Source organism: Serinus canaria, chromosome 18, assembly GCF_022539315.1.
Source record: "Serinus canaria isolate serCan28SL12 chromosome 18, serCan2020, whole genome shotgun sequence".
Lineage (NCBI taxonomy): Eukaryota > Metazoa > Chordata > Aves > Passeriformes > Fringillidae > Serinus > Serinus canaria.
The window spans coordinates 9,403,639-9,430,225 of NC_066331.1; the positions used below are offsets into that span (position 1 = coordinate 9,403,639).

A 26,587-nucleotide genomic window follows, 5' to 3' on the forward strand; every position below is an offset into this window, starting at 1 on the left:
ATAGAAATAAAAATATAAGTAGAAATATAAATATAAAAATATAAAAGTAGTATATAAATATTAAATGTAAATGTAAATATAAAATAAGTATAAATAGAAAATAAATATATATATGTGTATAAATAAATATGTATAAATAAATGTATATATAGAGATATGTATAAAGATATGTGTATAAATATATATGTAAAATATATAAATATAAATATACATAGCAATATAAATAAAAGTAAAATAAATATAAATATACTATATAAATATGTAAATATAAAATAAATATGAATAGAAAAATATATCCAAATATATCTGTGTAAATATATACATATATAGATATGTATAAAGATATGTGTATAAATAGATATGTAAAATGTATAAATGTAAATATAAAATATTAAAAATAGCATATAGATATTAAATATATATGTAAATATAAAATAAATAGAAATACAAAATAAATATATGTGTATGAATATATATGTATAAATGTATATGTATATAAAGATATGTAGAAATATGTGTATGAACAAATATAAATATGAATATGAATATGAATATGAATATAAAGGTAAATAAAATATGAATGTATAAATATAAATATAAATATAAATATAAATAAATAAATATAAATATAAATATAATATAATATACATATAAGAAATAGAAATGTAAGAAATAGAAATATAGTATATAAATATGAAATAAATATATCTATATAAATGAATGTATGTATGTATGTATGACTATATAGAAGTGTTTTTGTGGAGCTGGGTTGCATTCTGGAAAAGCCACTGGCGAAATTCCTGTGGAGTTTGAAGGGCCAGGCTCAGCCCTCCAAAGCTGGAATGGTTCTCTGCTCCTCACTGGCTGCTGGAGGAGCTGCAGGGAGCAGAGCCTGGGAAGTTCAGACTGAGCCCTCTCTGCCTTCAGTCAGAAACACCAAAGCAAACCCTTCAGGAGACTTCCCCCCTCCTCCTGAAACAGCACTCATGCAACAGCAGCACCCATAAAAGAGGACTCTTCTCCTTCTATTTTTTTATTTTTCATGAGTAAGATTGTTCTTTAGGGTGCAGCAGCACACTGGGGACAATTCTCCTCGGAAGGGCACGGTGACACTCCTGGCTCTCGGTGGCAGCATGGGGCTCTGGTCCAGGATAGCCCCAACCTCTGCCAGCTCTCTCCTGCTCTTGTTTCTTGTGAAACAGGTAAGCTCATTCCAGAATTCATAGTGGGCACTGCCAAAGGCAGCTCATAGCACGTGGCATTTTAAATGTCACAAACAAAAAAGCACCTTTGTACCAAAGATCCTGCCGACATAACAATTAATTTTTATTGCTAATTAATCATGAGAAATAATGGCTGCAAAGCTGCAGAGTTTTATGTCAGAACCCTCTCTGACTAAATCATTTATTGCCATTTTATTCTATCAATCCTCATTCCTGAATAATGAATGTGAATAATGTGAATAATGAAAGTGAATAAATTATGTTTACAACCGTGTGCACCATCACGTCTCATTCCAGTATTGATCAGCATTGAATTATATTTGTTTTTTCTGCTTTCCTACCAGATAAAAACACTGCTATGAGTCACATTTGTTTTCTCCTGGATTTTCTCTGTTCTAAACCCAACTTTGATTTGTTTCTGGCACTTGTGAGCACTGAAATCTCCAGTTTGTGAAATCTGGCTGGTTTTGTTCTGCACCTCACCTTCATGCAGAAAGCAAATTAATCTGTGTGGGATTCCTGCCTTTATTTCTTGTACAGGTCCACTAAACCTTCTTTTTTTTTTTTTTTTTTTTTTTTATTTTTTTATTCTTATTTTTATTTTTATTTTTCCCCCTAAATCTTTACAAAATTCTAAACGCTTCCTTCTTACTTACCTTATAAATAGGAGGGGTTTAGGTACTTAATGGAAAACATTGAATAATGAAAAATTACCCTGAGAAAATATCTCAGTGTAATTCACTTCAAGGAAATTTTCATGTGGGTTTTTAGCAATTCTTATTTCTTTGTGAATATCAATCTTGATTTGAATAAATTTTTAAGCAGTTACAGATATTTGGTAAATTTGAATTTAACTGAATAAAATTCACAGATATATTTAGGATACATTTATTGGAAATGTATAAACTGAAAGCAAAAAGGTATTTCTGTCCACTTAATCTCCATTTTCTTGGGTTTCTAAGAAAGTGGGTTTGCAGCTGTTTGTGCTGTAGAGCCAATATCTGTGTTTCTAACATTTTTATAAAGAAAAAATTACCAGGAGACAAATATATATATATATTTTAAAGAAAATATTCCTAATATTGTATATAATTTAAATCTAGAGCTTCTCTGCAGAGAGCTTCTGTTTATAGAACTGAAACAACTCTCAGATTTGTGAGACACCTCAGCCAAAGCATTGGTTCCATCAATGCTGACAAAAAATCTCCCAAATTCTTCTGTGAAATCAAAACTTTGCTAGACTAATCACAGGGAATTAATTTGTCACAGTGGCACTTGCAACTTGTTTAAAGAAATATGTGCTGCATTTCATTATATTTTATTTCATAGGAAAGAAACATTTAGAAGAATCACAGCCATAAATCTGTTAAAAATATATAAATACACTATATCTGTATTTTCATCAATACAGAAATACACAATATCATACAAATACATAAATCCTCTATATCTGTATTTTCATAAATACAGAAATACACTACATCAAATACATAAATATATGTCTGTATTTTCAAGCAAAATCCTCTATAGATAGGAAAAATATCCATCAGACTAAACCTGGATCAGGGCTGAAGGAATGAATAAATATTTTTCAGTTTTTATTTTTAGTTTATGCCCAAATTGAAGGGGCTTTTTTCTGTCCATAAGAACACAGCCTGAATAAACAGAAACATTTCATTTCACTGCCAGCTTAGTATAAAAAATTAAAAGGGTGAAATTCTGACTGTTCTGTGGTCAGGTGTGAAAAACTTAAATTCAAACCTGTCTGCAACCAGATATAATCCATTTCCTAAATGAAAACTTCGGGCAGAATTTTGTTCTGCATCCAACAAAGGTCTCACCAGCGGGGTCTGCCTGCTGCAACCTCAATAAATGGCCAGACACTTCCAGGGAGTTTTGGTTCAATTTCCTCATGGCTGAACTTCAGGGGCCAGGCTGGCAGGCTGAGGCAGTTCCTTTTTTTACCTAAACAACTTCAGACAACCTGAAATGATGTCCAGGGTAGGGCAAAAGCTCGTGGGCTTCCTGAGCTTCGGTCTCAGACACGGGAGTGTCCTCCTAGCCAGAAATCCTGTTTGAAAGCAGTGGCCAAAAGGCAACTGCAGATCAAAGGCTGCGTGTTTCCACTGGCTGGGATCAGGGGAAATGCCCCTGGAAGTTTCTGCTTCTACCCTGGAGCTTGCACTGGATCTAACCCAAAACTTGGATCATCACAAAACTTCTCTGGGCTTTGTAATCACAGCCTGAGTTTGGTATTTGAGGTGCTTGTAGGGGGTGGCTTTCACATTCTCTGAAAAATCCCTTTGCCCAGGATTTTTCACCTGGGAAGCTGAGAAGCCTCAGAGAAAAAGGAAAACATTAATTGTCTCATTTGCTTCTCCTGTTTAGCTCTCATGTGGAATGTGTTTGGGGATTGTTCACCCACAGGTGATTGTTTCATTGGTTTCATGTGAATTGTTTTGTCTCTTTGGCCAATCAGGGCCAGGCTGTGTCGGGACAGAGTCAGGAGTTTTCATTATTATCTTTTTAGCCTTCTGTAAGTGTCCTTTCTGCATTCTTTAGTATAGTTTAGTACAGCATTCTTTAATATAATAGAGTATCATAAAATAATAAATCAGCCTTCTGAGAGCATGGAGTCAGATCCATCATTCCTCCCTGCCATGGGCACCCAACAAATAAAATAGTTGGGTCTGTCAGAATGCAGCCAAAGGCTGTGGGACCAAAACTAATTTATCTCACAAATATTTACACCAATAGTGACCAGATATTTGCTATGTGACCAAAACAGATTTATCTCACAAATATTTACACCAGTAGTGGTCAGGTATTGGCTGTGTGACCAAAACTAATTTATTTCACAAATATTTACACCAGTAGTGGTCAGGTATTGGCTGTGGGACCAAAACAAATTGATCTCACAGATATTTACACCAATAGTGACCAGGCATTGGGTGTGTGACTGAACCTGCAGGTTTGAGGAAATGGGACATTTCCATCAGGAAATGATGTGGGGTTGTCATTTAGACCTGACCTGCTCCTCACTCTTGTTGGGTGAGCTTCCCCCTGGCTGTGCACCACAGAGTTCCTCAGCTCCAGGAACATTCCTGTCTCCAGGAATGGAACCCAGCGAGCTGCAGGTAGCCACGGCGAGGTTCCCTCTGCATTCCCTGGGCTGTTTTACCCATTTGTTTATCAGAATTGGAGTGTTCTTCCTCCAGCCCAGCAGTCCTGTCCCAACTGCGTCATCTCCAAGGCTCTGCCTCTCCAGATGGGGTTCACTGACCCACCAGTGTCTGAGGAGTCTCCCCTGGCTCCCAGGATTTGGGGGCCTGCAGGAGGGAAATGTCAAGATGCTTTTTTTTTATTTTGGAAACATGCATTCCTTTCTCATGGCTGCTGTAAATATTCTCTCCTTATCTTTCAAGCCCATCCACCGAAGAATGATTTTAGCTTAAAGTGGGAGTCTGGAAATTAGATGAGAGACTGAAAGCAGAATATTGAGCAGACATTTACACAGCAAAAACATGCATGAAATAGTGAGCCTGCCTAAGAGCTAGACACCAGAACACTGTTCTTGTTTTGCAAGTAAATAAATGTGATTTTCTTCATTAATATAAAAACTAAATAGATTTAAAGGAGCAAAGGTGAGGTTGACAACCATATGTTGTTCTGGGTTTATATCTCAGATAACACCAGGACAGCCACATGTGTGTTAAAGGCAGTTTCAAAGGAATAGTGTAGTCCAGACAAAAGAAATTGACTTTTCCTGAGGAACTGAAAGGTGTCTTTTAGTAAAGAGATTATTTAGAAAACTTATATTTTGTGAGCTCTCCAAAATTTGCTCATTAGAATCGGTAACATTTCCAACCAGTATTGAATTTTTCATTTCTGGTGACTTGTAGTGACAATGACCTTTGACAGCTCAGGCCTCTGGAAGCCCTGGTGAGGAGACCAGGGGGATTTGTTGCACAGAGGATGGAGTTCCTCTCCATGGGTAAATAATGCCCAGATCACCAGCTGACCCTGAGCTGGGAGCAGCACCTCCCATCATCCTTCCTGAACTGCTTTGCTCCCAGTCAGGCATTTCTTCACCCAAATCACCAAGCTGTTTTGCATTTAATTCTTCTGGTTTTAGCCATTGCTTTCCTAAACAGCAATATCAGCTGTGGCCCTCTGAAAGACCTCTGCAGTCAGATAAGGAGGTGTTTGTCATTTTGTTGTGTGGGAATTCCAGAGGGCAGAGACTCCTCTCACCTGTGGACACAAGAGGAAAGCAAACAGTGCCCTGTGGAGGCAAAAAAGGCAGCATGGTGTAAATGGCAACTAAAAATAAAATTTACAGAAGTGTTTCTTAAAAAAAAAAGGGGGAAATGAAGAATAGAAAGGTTTTTATGGCACAGTTGCAGCTGCTGGTAAAATAAGTGGTCTGTGAAGTGCTGGGCAGGAGTACAGAATGCACCAGAGGAAAGGTGCTAGTGGCTAAAAAGCATTGCTTATTCCTTACTGGTTTATTCAGCTTTTTTTTTGCTGCAATACTCAACCAGGTGTGCTTGATTACCTTTAAAATAATCTAAAACCAAAAAGCTCTTTAGATTTTTTTTTTACCTACCATTTTTTCCTCCCCTCTCCTCATTTTATTTTCACCTCTCCTCTTTCTCTCCTCATTCCTTCAGACTTTTTTCACCCATCCTTTTTTTCCTCCACTCTCCTCTCCTCATTTCTCCTTTCTTTCATTTCAGACCAGAATTTCTTGTAATGGAAAGAAACCTGTCACTGAGGACTGAAAGGTTCTAACTGATTTTTCTCCTGCACAGTATTTTCACTCCCAGGCCAAAGGTTCTCTGCTGGAAAAAACCACTACTGGATGGACCAAATACAAACAGGAGTGCTTGAAAATGCTGCAGGAATCATCTGTGGGTAGTGGTAAGGAATTAGGCAATGAAGACATTTATGGAGTAAGATTGATGAACCTGCAAATATTGACTTGCTTTCCCTAAGTTCTACAAGTAGAACAATTCTCCTGACAGAAATATTAGCCTCAAGTCCGTTGTTTATTTGCCTTTCTCTGTGGTCATACAATCCTAAAATCACAGAATCACAGAGCCCCCTGAGCTGGAAGGACCCACTGGGATCACCCAGTGCAGCCCTGTCCCTGCCCAGAGCCCCAACAACCCCACCTGGGCATCCCCTGGGCACCCTCTGGGGGAAGAGCCTTTCCCTGAGATCCACCCCAACCTCCCCTGGCACAGCCCCAGCCATTCCCTGGGCTCTGGCACAGAGCAGGGTCTGGAGCAGGAAATCCTCAGCAGGAATCTGCCCACCCTGGGCAGGTCTGACCTCATCTCCAGCCAGAAACTTATCCCATACACAACATTTATCTGCAATATCTCACTGCTCTGGAGCTGCTCCCGGGTTCCCTGGAACAGAACAGAGTGGTTTCCATCACTGCTCATGGCCTGCACAACTTTCTGTGAAACTTTGATTTGCTTCTCTCCCCAGGAGTCCATTGCAATGGGACATTTGATCAGTTTGTTTGCTGGCCTTACTCACCCCCAGGAAATGTCTCTGTTCCTTGTCCTTCATATTTGCCCTGGCTGGAAAATGGTAATGTGAAAGGGCTGGTGTGAAAGTGGTACTAAAATATATCTTTATATTACATGTTAAATACATTCGATAATAATAGATTTGATATAATTTTGATATATTTGATATAATCATTAATATAATTTTTATGCTAATAAGCATGAAGTTCCTATCTAATCTCCCAAACCAGCTCTTCATAATAAACAAAAGCATCTTGCCCCCATGGAATGGAGACTTTTTTCCTGTCTGAATTCCTACCAAAGCAAGATTTCAGATCCCATTCCATGGGTGGTTTAGGGTTTTTTCCAGTTCTAGTATTCATGCAGAGCTCCTGCTCCATCACAACCAACTGTGCTCCCAAAACAGTTCTCTGAGCTCTGAGCTGAGCAAAACAAGATGTTCTGGTTGTTGCTTCCACCCTTAAACACTTTCAACTCAAAAAATGGTTGGAAAAGCTCAGGTCTGATCAGAAATAAACAGGTGGCAGCTGTTGAGGACAACATCAAACAAACACCAACAGGGTCCCCACACCTAATACTAATTCCCAGTTAGTATCAACTGGGACAATGCAATGAAAACCAAGGAAACCTCATCAGTCCACCCCAGCTGCTGAGGGGGCACAGAAATGAAACATCAGCCTGCAGCATCAGTTATGACAGAAAAAGATCATTCCCTGATCAAATCCTTGTGCAGTTTTGACTGCACAACCTGGTCAAAGAATTCCCCATTCATGAGCTTAATGAGGAGAAATGAATAAATGAGATGTCTGTAGGTTTCTCTTTGGGATTTACTCTGTGGGGTTTCTGGGAATTTATTTTTATACAGGTACATTCAGGGACTACATTCCTACTTTGTCCTACACAACTATAAAAAATATATTGACAAAAGAAAAGTGGGGTTTGGGTTTTTTTTTGGTTTTTTTTTTTTTGAGTGTGGGTGGTGTAGAGGCTGTTGTGGAGGTAGAAATCTTTCAAACATGTATGAAAAATGAAATCTCTTTTGACCTTTCAAACTAAAACTCTGTTTACTTTCAGGAAGTGTAGGACATGTATACAGAGTCTGCTTGGATGAAGGGATTTGGCAAACAAAGGAAAATTCCACAGACATTTGGCGGGATAGTTCAGAATGTTCTGAGAAAAATCATTTCCAAAAAAATGTAAGTATGTTTTATATTGCAGTTAAAAACTTTAATCCTCTTAATCTCTTCTTGAGTAACTGACAAAACATTGCCATTTAATACCTGCAAAGCATCTTCAGATTTCATTCAAATTACCAGATGGAAAGCTGTTATTTTATTTATAAGAAGCAGAAAAGAAAATATTAAAGAAGGGGATTCCTGCTTTAGATGCCACAAGTGATTTTCTGTTCACAGTCCAGTGTTCCATGTGCTGATTTTCTCCTAATAAAACAGAAAAACTCTGCAACTTGTCAGGCAAGTGACATCCCAGCATCTCACACTGGTCTGTCAAAGTCAGCTCAGCTTCTCTCCTGAGCCTCTCAGCATCTAATGAGCTGTTAATTGGTTATTTCTAAATTAGCTGGGCAGAGGCTGCAGGATTCACCCTCATCTGATGCCATCCTTCCTGTATTTCTCATATTGCATCAGGCCAGGGGCTGGGCTTTGTCAGCCCAACATTTTTGCCATGGAATTCAGATTTCATTCAAATTACCAGATTTAATTTCACCAAATTACCAGTTGTTATTTTATTTATAAGAAGCAGAAAAGAAAATATTAAAGAAAGGAATTCCTGCTTTAGATGCCACAAGTGATTTTCTGCCCAACTTGTTTTGCCATGGAATTCAGAATTAGATCTCTTAGGCAAGCACTCTCACCACTGGTTTTTACTTTTTAATGCTGAGTGAGTGCTGCTTCTTACTTATCAAGCACTTTACTGATGGGTTATCAAACATTATTAGTTTAGTAGCACTGTGTATTACTACATTTTTACTGAGCTCTTTATGTGGTAAATACATGAATTTCCAAACTTTCCGTTTATTTATGCAAATATAATAAATATTCATTAGTTCTGAGTGTTTTGCAAGGTTTGTTGACCATTCTGGATGGCATATTTGATATTATTTCATCTTGTGTGACAGCAGACAATTACTTTGAAAGCTTTAACCAGCTTTCCTACCAGCACTAAATGTGGGCTTGTTTTGTTTTATTTAATAGAATAAATTTTATTCCATTTGTTTAATTTGATTGAATAATATGGGCAATTTTCTTGTTTAATTTAATTTAAACCCCCCAGGCTGTTGGAAATAACCCAGAGCCAGTATCTTCACACAGCAGAGGAATCAGCTTGGTGTTGCAAAATTGAAATAGCCAAGGTGATAAGTTGAGATTTCTGCCAGGAATGTTTCCATGGAGCAGAGTGACCAGCAGCTGGGGATCTCCTGCACCCACACTGCTTTCCCTGGGCACCCTCACCCCCTTCAAGAGCGATTTGTGATTTGGTTTTATTTCTCTAATTATTGGAATTATTAGAGAAAGCTGCTGGCAGGAAGACAGTGCTAAAGTCCTGGTGCTGAGTGGTAGAAGAAGAAAAACAGCAAAATCAGTGAGGAAATGACACAGGTTCCAAGAAAAGCTCTGTAGGCCAAATGTGGGTTATGAGAGCCACACATCCTGTGTCTCTTTGCCTCTTCAGAGATGCTTTCCTTGGGCTGGAAGTTTGAAGAGTTGAGAGGCAGACATAAGCAGCTAAAATGGAAAAAAAAAATAGGAGAAATAAATGTTAAATTAGGCAAATTAGTGCAGGGCCAGGAGGTGGACTTCAGCAATCCTTGTGGGTACCTTCCAGCTCAGGATGTTTATGACAATCTGTGAAAGTGTGAGTATTTCCTTCCTCCTCTGAGGTCTCATTTGTCATTCAAAGACTTTCAAGACAGCTCTAATTTAATAATTATTATTTTTTCCTTTGAGCTCAAGGCAGAAGTCAGTCTGTTCCAATAGCTCCAGGCAGAGCTGGCTCCCAGAACTGTGCAGACACAGCTGTCAGTGGCTGTGTGTCCAGGCCACACACACAGCTTCAGTCATCCCTGCAGCTGTTAACCCAGCAGGACCCAGGGATCCATGGCAGGGACCAGCTGTGACTTGGGACACAGATGGTGTTTGTGCAGGGGGAATCTGGGAAAGCCTTTGGATTCAAAGAGAAACTCAGGGTGCAAGTGTCTTTGTCACACACTGATTTCAAAAGGCAGGGCAGAGTGTTATTGTTATATTTTCTGAAAATCCCTTCACCAGGATTTTTCTCCTGAGAAACCTCAGAAAAGGAATTTAAACAAGAATTATCTGATTGCTAAGAACGTGGTTTAGAGATTGCTCAGCAACAGGTGCAGCTTTGATTGGTTCCATGTGAATTTGTATTAATTAATGACCAATCCCAGTCCAGTGGTGTCAGACTCTCTGAGTCTGTCAGGAGTTTTTATTATCATTCTTTTCTAGCCTTCTAATGTCTCCCTTCTCTTTTTTAGTATAATTTTAGTATACAATTTTCATAATATAATGTAATATATTGTAATATAATGTCATACAATACGATGCAATGTAATATAATACATTCTATTCTATTCTATTCTATTCTATTCTATTCTATTCTATTCTATTCTATTCTATTCTATTCTGCCTTCTAAGAACTTGGAGTCAATTCTCATCTCTCACCTCATCCTAAAAACCCTCACAACACAGCAGCAATTGGTACCCACCGGAGAGCAGGGATCAGAATCCTGCCCTGGCTCCTTGAATGAATTTTGTCTTTGTCAATGTATATTTTTTATTGTTACATAGGACTATAGTAGGAATGTGATCCAGCAGAAATAAGTTCCCAGAATGAACCTGTTTTTTACAAGCAGACCCTCACAGTACATCCAAAAGAGAAGCTCCATCTCCATTTGTTCAGAAATGGGATCCCCAAGGTTCCTGGGCTGGGTTTCTGCCCTGTCCCCCTGCCTACATAACACATTTCTCTCCTTTGTTCCCAGGAGGAAGAACACAAACTGCTCACCACCTTGCAGCTGTTGTACACAGTAGGATATTGCTTTTCTCTCATCTCACTGGTATTAGCTCTGCTTATACTCTCTTCACTCAGGTTAGTAAAAATTCACATGCATTTTGAATGTACAGAGCCCTGTACTCATATTCTTCTTCTGATGAAATTGAAGTTATTATTTAGTCATGAGTGAAATTATCATTTAATTTCCAGTGTTCCAGTACCTGAAGGGGCTGCAAGAAAATCTGGGGATGAGCTTTGGAAAAGGGCATGGAGTGGTAGGAGAAGGGGGAATGGCTTTGAGCTGAAGGTGGTAGATTTAAAATAGGTGTTAGGCAGGAATTCTTTCCTGTGAGGTCATCCAGAGAAACTGCCCCATTCCTGGAAGATTTTAAGCAACCTGATCTTGTGGAAGGTGTCCTTGCCCATGGCAGGGAGGATGGAATGAGATGAGCCTCAAGATCCTTTCCACCAAACCATTCTGTTGGGCCCATGTAAATAATTTGTATTTTTCCAAGGAGCAATGCAAATGCAATTTCTAAGCAGAATCCATTGATGGCAACAATCTGAAAACAACAGTTGTTTTGCTGGGGTTTTGTTGGTTTTTAAAAATTTATTTCTGTAAATTGCACATATTCTGAAGGATTCATGCATTATTTTTTTTCTCCCCCAGAAAACTTCACTGCACAAGAAACTACATCCATATGAATTTGTTTGCATCCTTCATCCTGCGTGCTGCAGCAGTTCTTATTAAAGACTCTGTGTACTACAATATTTACTCCAAAAGACCAAATGATGAGAGTGGGTGGATTTTATACCTCACTCCAGAGGTGATGTGTTAATTCACAGCTGATAATAAATGTGTGCTTCTAGTGGTCAGAGCAGTCCCAGTTTTGGGAGTTTGCCCTGCAGCATTAAGAATTGAGGTGTTTGCAAGCTGAGCTTTGGCTGCTGGAATTTTGTGGATGAAATTTGGGGAAATCAAGATGAAATCCAGATTGTAAGAGATTTCTCTTAAATGAATAGAAAGAACAAATTAATTGATTGTGATAATTAGAAACAGCCACTTAAGCAAAGCATCTCACACCTTGTAGCCTTTAGAAAGAAACCTCTGTGTTTATTTGGCACAGATTATCTATATCTATATCTATCTATATATATATAGACATTATTTATATATATATAATATATATATACACACTCATTATATATATATGTACTCATTATATATATACTCATTATATATATAGACATTATATATATACATTATATATATACATTATATAGATATTATATCTACATATTATAATATATATTACATACACTATATCTATCTATTATAATGTATATCTAATACATACGTTATATTAGACATATAATCATATATATTATTATAATATATTTATGATATATTTGTATTTTAAGTATTATTATATGTTAGAATATATACCCAAAATATAGACTATATTTTATATAATTATATAATAGATATGATGTATTATATTAATTTGATGATATATCATATGTCTAATAATTATGTAATAGCTAGATATAATATTGTTTTTATATTAGATAACTAAATATTTATAAATAGTATAATAATAGAATATTTGTAAATAATTTATATATTTATTATTCCTGTATGTTTTTGTAGGAATAGAGCTGTATGTTTATGTAGGAATAGAGTACCTACATCAAAAGATAATTAAAGACAATTATTATTTTACCAGCTCACCAGTAAAAGCTCTCAGATGCAGATCATGACTTCCACATTTACTCCTGGTCTCTGCTCCCTGCAGATTGTGATTGTTTGCAGGACTGCCCAGCTGTTCATGCATTACTTTGTCGGGGCCAATTACTTCTGGCTGCTGGTGGAAGGCATTTACCTGCACACGCTGCTGATCACCGTGGTGCTCTCGGAGAGGAGGCTGCTGCACACCTACCTGGTGATAGGCTGGGGTGAGTCCACCCTGCTCCAGCTCTGCTTTCCTTCTGCTTTGCTGAGCCAGTGCAGCATGGTGTGCAAAGGAAAACAAAATCTACTTCTACAGGCTTGGCTGGAATAGATTCTTCTTCTCTTTTCAGTGGTTCCAATCCTGTTTGTGGGCCCATGGGGAATAAGCAGGTCCAAGCTGGAGAACACTGGGTAGGTAATAAATAAAAATGTCCTTTGGAATCCTGACTTTCTTTTTGCTTGGCTGTACCTGACACAAGAACTGACCAGCAAATTAGCAGATTATACAGCACCTGTGGATATTTGTTACATTTTCATGGCTCCCTTTAATATTTTACATTAAAAAAAAACTTTTAAAAAATAATAATAAAAAAACTTCCGGGGATTCTCAGATTTCCTCACACATTTAGCAAGGAGTAGAATGAACTTTCACTGGTCCTGAAATGTTCATCCATTTACATGAAGCAATTGGGTATTTTAGTCAGTGCAGAGGTGATGTGTTAATTCACAGCTGATAATAAATGTGTGCTTCTAGTGGTCATAGCAGTCCCAGTTTTGGGAGTTTGCCCTGCAGCATCAGCGGTTGAGGTGCTTGCAAGCTGAGCTTTGGATGCTGGAATTTTGTGGATGAAATTTGGGGTAACCAAGATGAAATCCTGATTGTAAGAGATTTCTTTTAAATGAATAGAAAGAACAAATTAATTGTAATAATTAGAAACAGCCAATTAAGCAAAGCATCTCACACCTTGCAGCCTTACTAACCTGTCAGTGAGGAGAGGAGACTAGTGCTGTCCTTGGACAAGGAAATCTACACTGCAAAGGAAATCTCCCATCTACACTTTGATTTCATTTCAAATTCACTGCCACTATTTAAGGAAAAAAAGTGATTTTTAATGGAGACTCATGACCAAACCAGGTAGTGATATTTGGGGAGGGCATCAGGGACAGAAACATGCACCAGCAAGCAGCAGTGGCTGCTCTGAGTGATGCTCTTGGGACATCCCATAATCTTTGTTGTGAGAAACACCAATCACTTGTTTTTAGAATTTTAAAAGTTTAATAGTAATAAAATGGTTATAATAAGGGTAATACAATTAGAGTATAAAAATTTGGGCAATTAGGATTAGGACAACATGAGACAATAGAAACAAAGAGTTAGGGACAGTCTGGGTGCCTCTTCCTGGGCAAAATAAGCCCAAAAAAGGACCCCCAGTTAACAGAGGATTAACCCTTAAAGCAACAGCCTGTTGCACATTCATACACCTCATGCATGGTGCATAAATTCCATTCACACACAGGATTCTGTCTGGGCAGGGTCAGCTCCTTCCTCTGAATCCTGACAGAGTCTTCAGGGCTGAGGACACAGGAAGTTTGTTTCTTCTGATAAGGGAGCAATAATTTTTTTTTTTCTGAAAGATTCAGGTGTCCTGTGGCTGCTGTCATGGTGTGAGTCCCTCATTCCCTTCTTTAAAAAAGTCTCTTACATAGCAAAGTTTCTATTTTAACGTTGTTATAACCTAAAACAAAACAAACACACTACTTAAAATTAATACAGCATCACTTTCTACACAACACATAGAATATTCATTTTAATTTTTGTGAAAAGCCAATCATAAATACATTTTGTAATGTATTTTATAATTATAAAACACATTTTTCACATTTGTGCTTTATGTGTGGAATCTTTTGTTCTCCCATTATTTTTTGTGGTTTCTGGAGAATTTCATTTGCAACACCAACGTGGATAATAAGCAACATCCAAGCCATAATTATGGTCTTGCAGAGTCAGATAAATTGTAAATGACAAGCCAAGACCCTACAGAACCTCAGGCTAATCAACAAGAAGAAACAGGACAAATCAGAGGGTTAAAGCAGGAGAAAAAGAGACAGCTGCAAGGAAACTGAATGCATGATTTTAGCAGCTCAGGAAGCATGGTCACAATTCCCAGTTTATTCATTCCCAGTCTCCAGTTTCAGATAGAATGGAGTTAATCCTACTCAAATTACCTGAGGGTTTGGTGTCATGTTTTGTGGATTCCAAGACTGAGTTTGCCAGATAGTTCTGAAGTTTATGGTCCAGGGAAACCTTTATCAACATTCATGTGGAAAGATCTTCAGAGCTGTTGGTGAAACTCTTCCTGGTTTTATTCCATTTCTTTTGGGGGCCACCTGAAAAAGCTGAATTTCATCAAGCTCCTTTTGAAATAAACAGACAAGTTATGTGGCCATTCTAACTTTATTTTTTTTCCTCTGAAAATAATTATTCTTTAATTATTCTCCAGGTGCTGGGGAACAAATGAACACATGGGGATCTGGTGGATCATCCGAGGACCAATGCTGTTTTCCATTGCAGTAAGAATTATAAAACCTGAATTATTTTCCCCTCCTTGGCCTTTGTAATTAGTGCCATTTTGGTCCTACAGAATTTTGGAAAAAATAAGATATAGTTTCCTACCACAGAAATATCAAAATAATATTTCATATTTCAACAATTCTCATAATATGTCATGTTTCAATAATTTAATATTTCAGTTTCTCACATAAAGGGACAGAAGGGATAAAGTTCTGTTCAGAAAATGCAGAAGCAGGGTTCTGTGTTTAAAAACCTGAAATGTGATTTTGTAGAGGAAGATCATGAATCAAATGATATGTCAGGCTGAATAAGGCAATGCTAAGTTACTCCATTCTGCATATTTAGTATGTGACAATAACCTGCCTCTATTCCAGCCTCAGCCCAGCTGCATTCCAGTTATTTGGTGGCACATTTTGCAGGTGTTTAATATCAATTACACATTTATTTAACTGTTAACTGAGTATAATGACATTTGCTGTAAGCTGGTGACAAGTTTTGCAGGTGTTTAATATCAATTACACATTTATTTAATTGTTAACTGGTGAGTGTAATGACATTTGCTCTAAGTAAACCAAATGTGTTTTCCTTCAAGGTTAACTTTGGCATCTTCTTAAAAATTCTCAGAATGCTGATTTCCAAACTGAAGGCTCAGCAAATGACCTTCCATGACTACAAATACAGGTGTGTAACAAAAGACCCAGAAATCCTGGCAGCTTTTTTCTTGAGTTAGGTCTTATGAGCTCTTATTCAATTTAGCACACTTGAGACAGCTGAGCTACTTGGAATGGTATAAAATTTGTAGGATGGTCTTTGAGGTAGGGTGGGAAACAGAAAAAGTTTAATAAAAGGCAAAATAACAAAGCTTTTTTAGAGAAAACCTCTTTGCCCTAGCTCAGTTTTTTGTTAAAACACTCTATCAAACACTCTATTTCTTTTGTTTTTATCTTTTTCTAGTGAATTGCTTAGGTGGGAAGTTTTGCCCTCTGTCCAGTTGGGTAGCCCTAGGTCTGAGGTGAAGTTTTAAAGGTGTTCTGAGGTGTCTTTTTACTAAATTGAGGAGAGAAACTTTTGGGCTTTTTGTTTTTTTAAATGATTTTTAATAATTTGGTCACTTTGTTAACAGAGAGTTCATTCCTCCCTGGCCCTCCTTTAAACATTTTGTCACATCAAAAACTTGTCAGTTTCCCCTAAAGATGTACCCAGCACCCCCAGGAGTAACAGATATTTAGAATATGGGAAATAGCAATATTCTGAATATTCTGAATAGATATTAGGAGAGCAGGCTCCACAGACATTTCCATGTCTGGGACGGAGCAAAGGCTGCTCAGCACTGTGCTGAGTTTTGGGGGCATTTTCACAAAAGTTTTTCTTTTTTCTTTTGTTCTTTCTGAGATCTCTGCCCTCAGGTATCTCCTCTCACTCTCGTGGCTCTGCTGCTGTGACAAATCTTTCCCTTTGTCACCAAAATTTGGGAAGAAAAAGAAAAAACCCTCTAGCACTATGTTTGTGGCCTGATAGGGAATCAGAATTAATTTATTCTGGCCAGGATGTGCCATGGAAAACATTTCCTTTAAACAAGCCTTTTAACTAGACTTTCCACAGATTTCTGCCTACATTCTTCTCCAAATCACAAAACTGCTACTGCCATTCCAAAGCCAGAATTTAGGGCATGTTTTTGGAATAATTTCTTTGTCCTTGAGCTTTTGATTCTTGTCACCAAGGATGTTTAAAAAACACAATCATGAAACCCTTTCTTTTTAAGACTGGCAAGATCTACTCTTGTGCTGATTCCATTGCTGGGGATCCACGAATTTGTGTTTACCTTCATCACTGATGAACAGGTGGAAGGACTTTCAAGACATATAAGACTTTTCATTCAGCTGACTATGAGCTCATTTCATGTAAGTTCTGAAAACACTGGGTTTTGTGTTTTGCAAGTATTGTTTTTAGGGTTCATAGCTCCATGTGTATCTGCTGCTCACTACAGTTACAGTGAATTCTGATTTAATATTATATCCCAACCTACAATGTCTCTAAATACACTCTTGCAGTAACAAGATAAAACACTCATAAAGTTGTCCTGTACCCACATCTCCCTGCCTTGCCAGGACAGCAATTTCCAGATCTTTCTTTGCTGCACAGCCCAGGAATCTCTCTGGCTCCTGTTGGCTGCTCCTCAGCAATTCCCTGCTCTGACCCTGCAGCCTGAGCATGGCTGCACTTTCCCCACAATTCATCTGAATTCTGGTTTTTACCTTTGCACATATGCACCTGTGCTCTGATGTGTGCATGCATCAGTGTTTGGGCACTGTTACTGAGGCTGTAATTTAAAATTTCCACCACAGTTGAGGGGAAAAATTTCCCAGTGGCAGCAGAGAATTCCTGGAGAGCCACAAGGCTGAGGAGCCTGCTGACAGGGTGTTCACAAAATCCCAGGATTATTTGGGTTGGAAGGGACCTTAACGTTGGAGCATAAGTTCCTTGGTTAGAAATATCCTTACTTGGAGAGGCTGCAGTGCCTAGAGGTTATTTTAAAAGTGCAGAATCATTTTAAGTGAAGATTTTTATTTACTGGTTAGTAGAAAGAAATCTGATCTATAAACCAGCTTACTCATCCTTGCTAAAGAACACAAACTTCATTCCTTTTAGAGAAACATGCATGAGCTTGGCAGCACGTCATGCTTTAGAAGCAAAGCTCCATTAAAAATACCCAGAGATCTCAGCCAATGTTTATTGCAGATTCTCTTTTTTAGCTGCAGCATTATTTATGAAGGGATTAGCCAAAAAGCACATAAACTGTACCCAATTACATTTGTTTAGTCTGTAAATCTTCTCAGTAGTTTAAAAAGGCAGTTAAACTGTTTTGTTAAAGAAAAACAATTATCCCTGGGATCTCAGCTGAAGGTTTAACTCAAACATTTTCAAGGAGCACAAAATTAAATTCTAAAGAGGAGTTGTGCTGTAGGTAGGATGCTGCTTTGCTTTAGGAAATGGGGCAATCCAAACATCTTGGCTCCCTTGTGCATGGAAATTGTTTCCCTCAGGAAAAAAACCCACTGGTTTCTGGTGGGTTTTTCTGGAAAGAACCCAGTTATTTAATGAGCAATTTATCACATTCCAGTTGTCATCAGAGCTGAAGAGCACCTTTGAGGCTCAGGTGTGCTTCTGTCCTTTCCTACTGGTGTTCCTGCTACTGAACATTTATATTGAATTTCTGATTCTCCATTTTCACTGGGATCATTCTGAACATGTGTCTTTGACAAGTCCCAACACACTGGGAAGCTTTCTAAGTGTGAAAATCAATTTACTGGGAGAAAAATGTGCATTAAAGAAATCAGGATATGAAGTGAACATTTGATGATAAATAATCAGTGAATTTTGCACCTTCTGGGGGGATTTCACAGAGCCTGTCACTCCTGCTCTGACCCTGCAGCAGCAGTGAAGGAGATTCCCAGAGGATTTCCCAGCTGAAATCAGGGAGCTGAGCCCCTGCCTTTCTCCCAGTGCCTGTCACCAGGCTCAGGAGTGTCACTTAATCCTTTCCGCTTGTGGTGCCTGTGAGGCCAAATTCAGAGTTCATACCCATAACAAAACCCCCCAAACCACCCAGCAAAGTCAGGAACTTTCCACCTCCCAAAAAAAGAGAACTGCCTCCAGGAGCAGCAGAAGTTCTGCATAAAAAGTTGCTCTTTAAGTCAGTAAATTTGTATTTAATATAATATTTTGAAATATTTAAAATATTAGATGGGACTACATTATATATTTATGTGATATATATGTCACATAAATATCACCTATTAATATCACCAACTCATTAATTATCATTATCAGTATCATTATTATCATTATAATCACCTAATATCAGCTATTATTAATACCTATTATCATCTATTATTAATTCTATAATCACCTATCATCATAATATCACACATGAACTAATATCACCTATTAATATCACCTATATTAACTGAACCACCGATGATAACTCCATAATCACCTATCATCATAATATCACCCATGAACTATATCAGCTATTAATATCACCTATTATAACTTATAACCACCTATTATTAACTCTATAATCTATTCTCATTAATATCACCCATTAACTAATATCACCTATTAATATCACCTATTATTAACTTTAAAACCACCTATTATTAACTCTCTAATCTATTCTCACTCATATCACCTATTAACTAATATCAGCCATTAATATCACCTATTATTAACTCTAATTAACAATATCTTCCCACCACAAGCCAGGCGAAGCATGAAAAATGACAGCAATAAAATACATGGAGAAAGCAGTTTTGGTTGTTACTTTCCTGTCCCCATTTCCACTGGTGAGGCAGATAAACTGTACATGTGCTGAAGGAATTAATGACTCCAAATAATTCAGGACAGCTGGAAAATTAACAGCAGGCTCAGAATGCTGTTGGTTAATTTTAGGGATAATGAAAAAAGCTGAAGCTTCTGTGTATCTGGAATTCTTTTTAAACTTTTGTCTGAGCAAAGCAGAAATATTTCTGGAAAAATCAGTGTGGGAACAATGAAATGCTGTCAGGTGAATTTCACCTCTGTAGCTGTGATAGAAATGTTGCCTTGGGCTCAGAGTATTTATTCTCTTAATCAGAACTTGTGTCACAGATGCCTTTAGACAACCAAAAAAGGCATTTCCTGGAGCAGGAGGAATAAATCTGCATCTCTGTGGGGCTGAGATGCAGCCTGTAAGCTGCTTTAGCCTGAGAGCAAACCCAGAGAGAGGCAAATGGAAACGATAATTTAATTTTGGGATTGGTTTAAAACGAGTTCCACCTGCAGGATTTTTAAGGTGTTTGTCTGAATCAGTTTAAAAGGAGAACCAGCAATTCCAAACACTCAGTACAGCTGAACTTTGAGCTAACACTAATCACTTCATATAGAAATAATTGGTAAAAAGAACCCAAAAGAGATCCCAGTAGAATCATTCACACACACAACCAAGCATGCAGACAATATGAGAAACCAAGCTGCATTTTTTTATTTTACCACGTGGGAATAGCAGCAGTCACAGCATAACAGCAACAGTTTGGAAAAAAAAAACATTATGTGGTAGCAAAATGAAGATAAAACTGAGTTTTATCATCTGTAAATATAATATATATATATATATAATAATTTCTATAAATTTAAATTATACATAATTATTAATAAATTATATTTATAAATTTGATATATACATATAAAAATAGAGATATATATAAAAATTATATACAGATATACATATATAAATATATATTATATAAAATATGTAATATATAAATTTTTATATACGTTTATATAAATTTAAATTATATACATTATTTATATGGCATTATAAATAAAATATATTTATAAATTCCGTATACATACATACATATAAATATATATAATATAATTTATATAAATTTAAATTATAGGTGTAATTTATATATAATTATAATTTTGATAAGTGTGCATATATAAATATAACTATAAAAGATAAATATAATTAGAAAAATACATAAATAAATATAATATAAATATATAATAAATAATAAATAAATTTTATTTATATATATATATATATATTATATATATATATATATATTATATAATTTCTATTCTTCAGCATCTGCACAAGATGTGCCCTGAAGGAACTGCCCAAAAACAAGTGACTGGGTACTTCAATAAATAATAAATATTAATTATCAAAGTAATGGTTACAATAATTGCAGGCAGCTGGTTTCCTTCTTGAACACTAAGGAGCACTGTTTATATTTATGGTTTTAGCACTAATGTCACCTTTAAATTAGAGTTTGAGGTATTTCCTGCACACTGACTTTTTCCCCTCACTCCCTTTCTCTTCCAGGGTTTTTTGGTAGCAGTTCTCTATTGCTTTGCTAATGGAGAGGTAAGACACAATGCTGTGAGAGAAGCTTTTAGTTCATTTTAGTAAAATGCTCTTATTTAATTTTAGTACATTTTAGTTCATTTTAGTAAAATGTATTAACGTAAAATGTATTAATGACACCAAGGATGAACAGCTCTGCTTATTGAGAGCATGGATGCATTCTTTTGAGCTGGTAAAATTGTTCTGGGTGAAGAGAAAACAACAGCTACTACAGGTTTGGGCTCAAATGCAAAATATTCTGTCTTCTTGTAGTTAAAACCATGCCCCTCCTTCTCCTATCACTATTTGCACATGAAAAATGTCTCTCAGCTTTTTTATATGTCACCTTTTGGCCCTGGAAGGGGCACTAAGATCTCCCCAGAGCCTTCTTTCCTCCAGGCTGAACAACCCCAGCTCTCTCAGCCCGAATTGCCACAAGTTACCTTGGAAAATGATGCTGCCTCAGTTAATTTTGAATGTTTTCTAAGCTGAATCTGTCTGCTCTCCCTGACATCTGGCCCAGGTGCAGACTGACACGACTCACACCCATCAGATTTGCAGAGGAAAATCTTTCCTAAGTCAGGGTGAGGAGGTTGGGCTCTTCAGATTGATTTAGCAAACAAATCTGTTCCCACCCTGCAAGGGCCAGGTGCAAGGCAAACCCTGTTGGGGAAGATGGAACAGGAAAGCCTGATCAATGTGATAGCCTGGCAAAAGATTTTGAGAATATGGAAACTGTAAATGAGATTGAAATGAAAGCTTTGAGATCCCTCAGTTACTGAACACCTGAAAAACAATGGCATGGCCAGCTGAAGGGAATCCCCTTGTGAGGAAACAACACCCTCTGCTTGCAGGCAGCTCCAAGGGCCAGAGCAGACCCTGCTAGCTTGGCAGAAGGGGTCCAAAGAGGAGTTTTTAGGGTTTAAAACTCCTGCAAAGAGTAGTTTTAGGGTTTCCAAGGAGCAGTTTTTAGGCTTAGCAGAAGGGGTCCAAAGAGGAGTTTTTAGGGTTTAAAAAGTAACTCAGTATGGTAATGTAATGATTCTTATAGGCTGTATGTAAATGCTGTAGGATTTGTATCTTGTATTAGATTGGCTAGTGAGAATTAGAATATTCAGCACAAAAGAAGATTTATGGTATTGTAACGGGAACCTCACTCTCCCATCCTCTTCACCACGCTCTTGCCTTCTCTCTTTACTTCTCTTTACTTGTCTGAGCTGTGTTTGGCAGCTCCCAGCAGGGCCCTGCACCCAGGCCCTTTGCAATAACCCACCAGTTCCAAGCCCTGGCTTCAGAGATCTCTCATTTCCATCCCTCCTGACCATCCCAGCCCCCTTTTCACTCCTAGAAAACCCCAAAGGGGCAGGAAGCTCAGCACTTCCCAGTTCCTCCCCTTTTACACCTGCTGTGGGTGTCAGGGAGCTCCAGGCTGCTCACCCGCAGTACCAATGACCATTGCCTCCTCTCCTCAGGTGAAAGCAGAGCTGCAGAAGCAGTGGGCACGTTTCCTGCTGGCAGATCCCTTCGGCTGCAAGCTCTGCTTTCTAGGGGAAAACATCAAATACCTCAGGAAATGTTCCCAGAAAAGGAAGAAGCAGCACCTCAGCAGCAGGCAGCACTTCGGCCTGGAGGTGAGCAAGCCCTGGGAGCTGCAGCTGCAGAAGGTGCTGGGGAGGCCCAGCCCAGGGGCCAGGACAGGCCCTCCCCAGATGAGCATGTCTGACAGCAGCGAGGGCGAGGTCACCACGGCAGAGACCACCGAGGAAGTCTTTGAGGAAAGTGAAATTTAGGGAGCTGTGCCCTGGGGCAGCACCTGCCAGCAGCAGGGCCCAGGGAAAGGAAACGTCCATCTCTCAGCTGTTCAGAGCTCTGGGATCAGCAGGGACAGGGTGGAGCAGCTGATGTCGCAGCTGTTCAGTTTCCTTGGGCCCAGAACAATGTCATTTATCTGGAGGTGCTAAGCTGGGTGCCTGGGGAGAAGAGGTCTTCTGGATGGAGCAGTTGTGCTTTGAGCTGGCGTTTCTGCAGCACACACAAGGAAGAAGGATGAACTCTGGAAAGCAGCAGGCTCTGGAGACACGTTCTGTCACCTTCAGCCATCTGTGACTGGCTCTGAGCCACGGCAGGAGAAGTCAGCTTTTCCTTCTCATGGGAGTGGTTCTTAAACAGAGGGATGTGTGTGGAAGGCTCCTTCCTTCACAGACTGAAATCATTCCCCATCTCAAGAAAACCACCCCAGCTCCAGAACAAACCAGACCAAACACACACACACACACACATATAAAAAATATAAATATATATCTAACCCAAAAACCAAACTTGGGAAGAACCAAGCTTTTGCTTGCATTTTTGAGCATCTTCCTAAAGTTTACTGCTGGAAATGTCTTTCTGAGATGAAAAGCCAAAATACCTCAGTGGAATGTGCCCAAATGAAATGTTCTTATACAATTTTTGTTACTTTTTTTCTTTTTTTGACACAAGCCACTGTGACTTCTGGTTTGCCTTACACGTGTCCTTAATGACAAAACAATGGTAAGTGCTGCCTCCACCTTCCTCCCAGGGGACCCAAAATGGATGAAGACATGGGATTGTGACAGCACCAAAAGAGCATTGTGAAATCATTCCTCCTCCATTTAACTGGAGCCATGGTGAAGTTTTATTTCTCACATCTAGACCTGTGACATGCAATCAAGTTTGTAAATGATTCCACTTATATAACTTACCAGTGCTTTTCTGATTATTTATCAGGCTGCAAAGGTTTAGCCATGCAACCTGTGGCATTTATACTCTTTTATTGCAAAGAACAGATAAATTCATTGACTAGCACTAGTTCAAGAACCTCTTTCTGGCACTTTAAAAAAGCATTTCTTTTACAGTTCAATCCGTGTTAGCCTATTTAATCAATACCAAGTTGTATATTTCAGTGATATATTAATAAACTGTAAATGTTTGATCTCTTTTAAAATAATTTAAAAACTGCAGATGAAGTTGGTTTTTTTTACTAGAATGTGAATTCTGCTTGTATAGAATTTTACTGCAGTGGATTTTTTCAGCAGGCACTGTTAACAGCAGGCACCACACATGCACACTTTGTGTCTTCCTCAATTTCAAACAGACTGATTTCCTCTAGAGCCATTGTTTAACACATTAAAGAGATTTAGCATGTGTTTTACTTAGGTGTTAAAGACATTGAAATGCTAAGATTTTATGCCATCTCAGTGAAAGTTTACTTTTTAATTGCATTTTAAGGATTTTCATGTGGTCAGGAAACCAGTTTTCTGTGTTTTGAACAGCAGTCCCTCTAGCTGCATTTTCTCCTCTCTGTTATGGGTTTGGGCTTTTTGCCTCTTTCAGTTTATAAAAATCAACCCTTGTTATATAAGCAAGCCCTATTGGCCTGAGGTCTAATCCAGACAAAAACAACCATCACATGGATTCCTTCAGAAAGTGCCTTTCTAAGTAGATAACAGCAAGAATACAGAATTATTTATTTTACAGAAGTAAAACAAGCTCCTAATTTCTAAATATTTCTAGAAGACAGCAGCGAACTTCACAATTCACATATGTCAGAGTCAGGAAGAGCTGAGTGTCCTCCTGGGAATCTGAAGGTCAGGAATCCTCCTGGGATTTTCCTTCCACCCTTTGTGGAGCCCTTGGAGGGACAGGGAAAGCCTGGTGAGCTGCTAAAACCACCTGCAGCAGCCAGGGATGCTGCAAGTGCACAGGAACACTGGGCAGGAATCACTGGCACTGCTGGAAATGAAGGGATGGGAATATTTTCAAGTTAAGAACAATTTATTGTTTAAATAAACATCAATCAGTGAGATTTTAGAGGAGTAAGCACTGGGCTATAGCTTAAGAGTAGTCACAAGATTTTTTGTTATAAGGTAACATATAACTTTCTAAAAATATATTAGAAATATATTAGAAATAATATTAGAAAAATATTAGATTTCTAATATAATATCATATATATTATATTATATTATATTATATTATATTATATTATATTATATTATATTATATTATATTAGATGTATATTATATTATATTATATTATATTATATTATATTATATTATATTATATTATATTATATTTCTGATATATTCAGAAATATTATTATCAACAATATTATTAATAACACATATTTCTTTCATCTATAAGCAACTAACAGACAGTTCCTACAGGATTTATTTTACTTTTCTAACTTCTTTTTAGTTACTTCTGCTGCACTGTGGATACTTTTATCTAATGGGCTTCTAACTCACAGGCACATATAAACTTCTGTTTTAACTCCTAAACTCTTGGCTTATTCCATACAACCACACCCCTACATTAGAAACTTTTCATTATTTAACACAGTTTCTCTCATTTAAGGCATATTCTTACAACTATAGAAACATAAGTTAATGATTTTTCCAGTTAATGTCTGTGTATTGTGTATTTAAATCAATTTAAGTGTCTTTTAAGGCTGCAGATCCAACTCTTCAGTGTCTGGAGAAGTTTTCTGTTTTTAACATGAAATAGGATCTTGTTCTAACAAAACAAGAGTGGAGGAGACAGCCTGACCTAAACTGCTGTTTGTTCACAAGTGGTGTTTGATGGGAATTATGTATATCTTTGCACACTGACTAATTACCAAGCAACAGAAAGTTTACCATTCCCCCAGGGCATGGTGCAGACCTGGTAAAAGCTCTTTTCTCTTTATCCATTGGTTTCTCACCTTTACTGCCCAGATTTCCACTGCCTCTGGAGAAAGCCTGGTGGGAGATAAAGGCTTCCCACAGTCCTGCTGAGTCAATCCATTCAGTAAAATAATTATTATTTATTGCCTGACTGAAGATTGGTTAATTAATCCTCAGGACATCAGACACGACCCACTTCCAAACCTGACTGCCACAGCTTTGGAGCTGTCTTGGCCTAGGATTTTGCTTTCTGTCAAAACTTGCATGATAAAAAAATAAAGAAAGAAAAAAAATCACATTCCAAGCCCAGAATAGCCTGAGGGGGTCAGAAGAGCTTTGCCATGAGATGTGGTGTGATAACTGATCTGATATGTACAGGATTTATTCCATCTCAGTAATCTGTTGGAGACAGGCTGTTAATCTCTGATATTTTACTGCACTTAGAGCTCAACCTTCCAGCCACAGTGGCTCCTCCTACAGCCAGAGATGTCAACTGTGTGCTAATTCTTCATGTGTACTTACATTCTTTCTTAAATATATTGCTTCTACACGTCAGAGTCTGTGCCTCAAAGAGTAAAGCACAAACATTCCATTCTGGAAAGCTCTGTCAGTTACGCCTTGGAATTGATAATTCTGCTCCTTCCTTCCACTTCTTTTCATTTGATTCTGGAATTTTCTTCCCTTTTCCCATCAGTCAAGGCTCCCATTAAGGAAAATTCTGTGATTCTGCAAGGAAAATTCTGTAAAATTCTTCATGATGTTATGCTGCTAACATCATCTTTCCCAACTTCCATAGCAACCACCCTTCTGGATTTTTAACTGGTTTTTTTCCACCTGCCATTTCAAATCTCACAAACTCTCTGCTGTGCTAAATGTCATCTCCTGTTTAGCTATCTCTGCAGT

The 26,587-nt window shown here is 37.8% G+C and overlaps 1 protein-coding gene across 1 annotated transcript; it reads left to right on the plus strand.

Annotated features, from left to right (window-relative positions):
• Nucleotides 1–1,133: 1,133 nt before the first annotated feature.
• GLP2R (glucagon like peptide 2 receptor) lies at nucleotides 1,134–24,811 on the plus strand. The gene is made up of 13 exons (XM_030230113.2): nucleotides 1,134–1,202; nucleotides 6,038–6,146; nucleotides 6,723–6,827; nucleotides 7,841–7,962; nucleotides 10,791–10,897; nucleotides 11,472–11,628; nucleotides 12,598–12,757; nucleotides 12,884–12,944; nucleotides 15,035–15,104; nucleotides 15,698–15,786; nucleotides 16,868–17,006; nucleotides 20,978–21,019; nucleotides 22,471–24,811. The coding sequence occupies exons 1-13, from the start codon at nucleotides 1,134–1,136 to the stop codon at nucleotides 22,786–22,788; spliced, it is 1,548 nt and encodes a 515-aa protein (XP_030085973.2). The 3' UTR covers nucleotides 22,789–24,811.
• Nucleotides 24,812–26,587: the final 1,776 nt, after the last annotated feature.

Bases quoted from the DNA above. Each gene is read 5' to 3' on its own strand.
- GLP2R (XM_030230113.2), top strand. From the start codon at position 1,134: ATGGGGCTCTGGTCCAGGATAGCCCCAACCTCTGCCAGCTCTCTCCTG. The intron at 6,828-7,840 runs GTAATGTGAAAG...GTTTACTTTCAG, and splicing joins TTTGCCCTGGCTGGAAAATG to GAAGTGTAGGACATGTATAC. The intron at 12,945-15,034 runs GTAGGTAATAAA...ATTATTCTCCAG, and splicing joins TCCAAGCTGGAGAACACTGG to GTGCTGGGGAACAAATGAAC.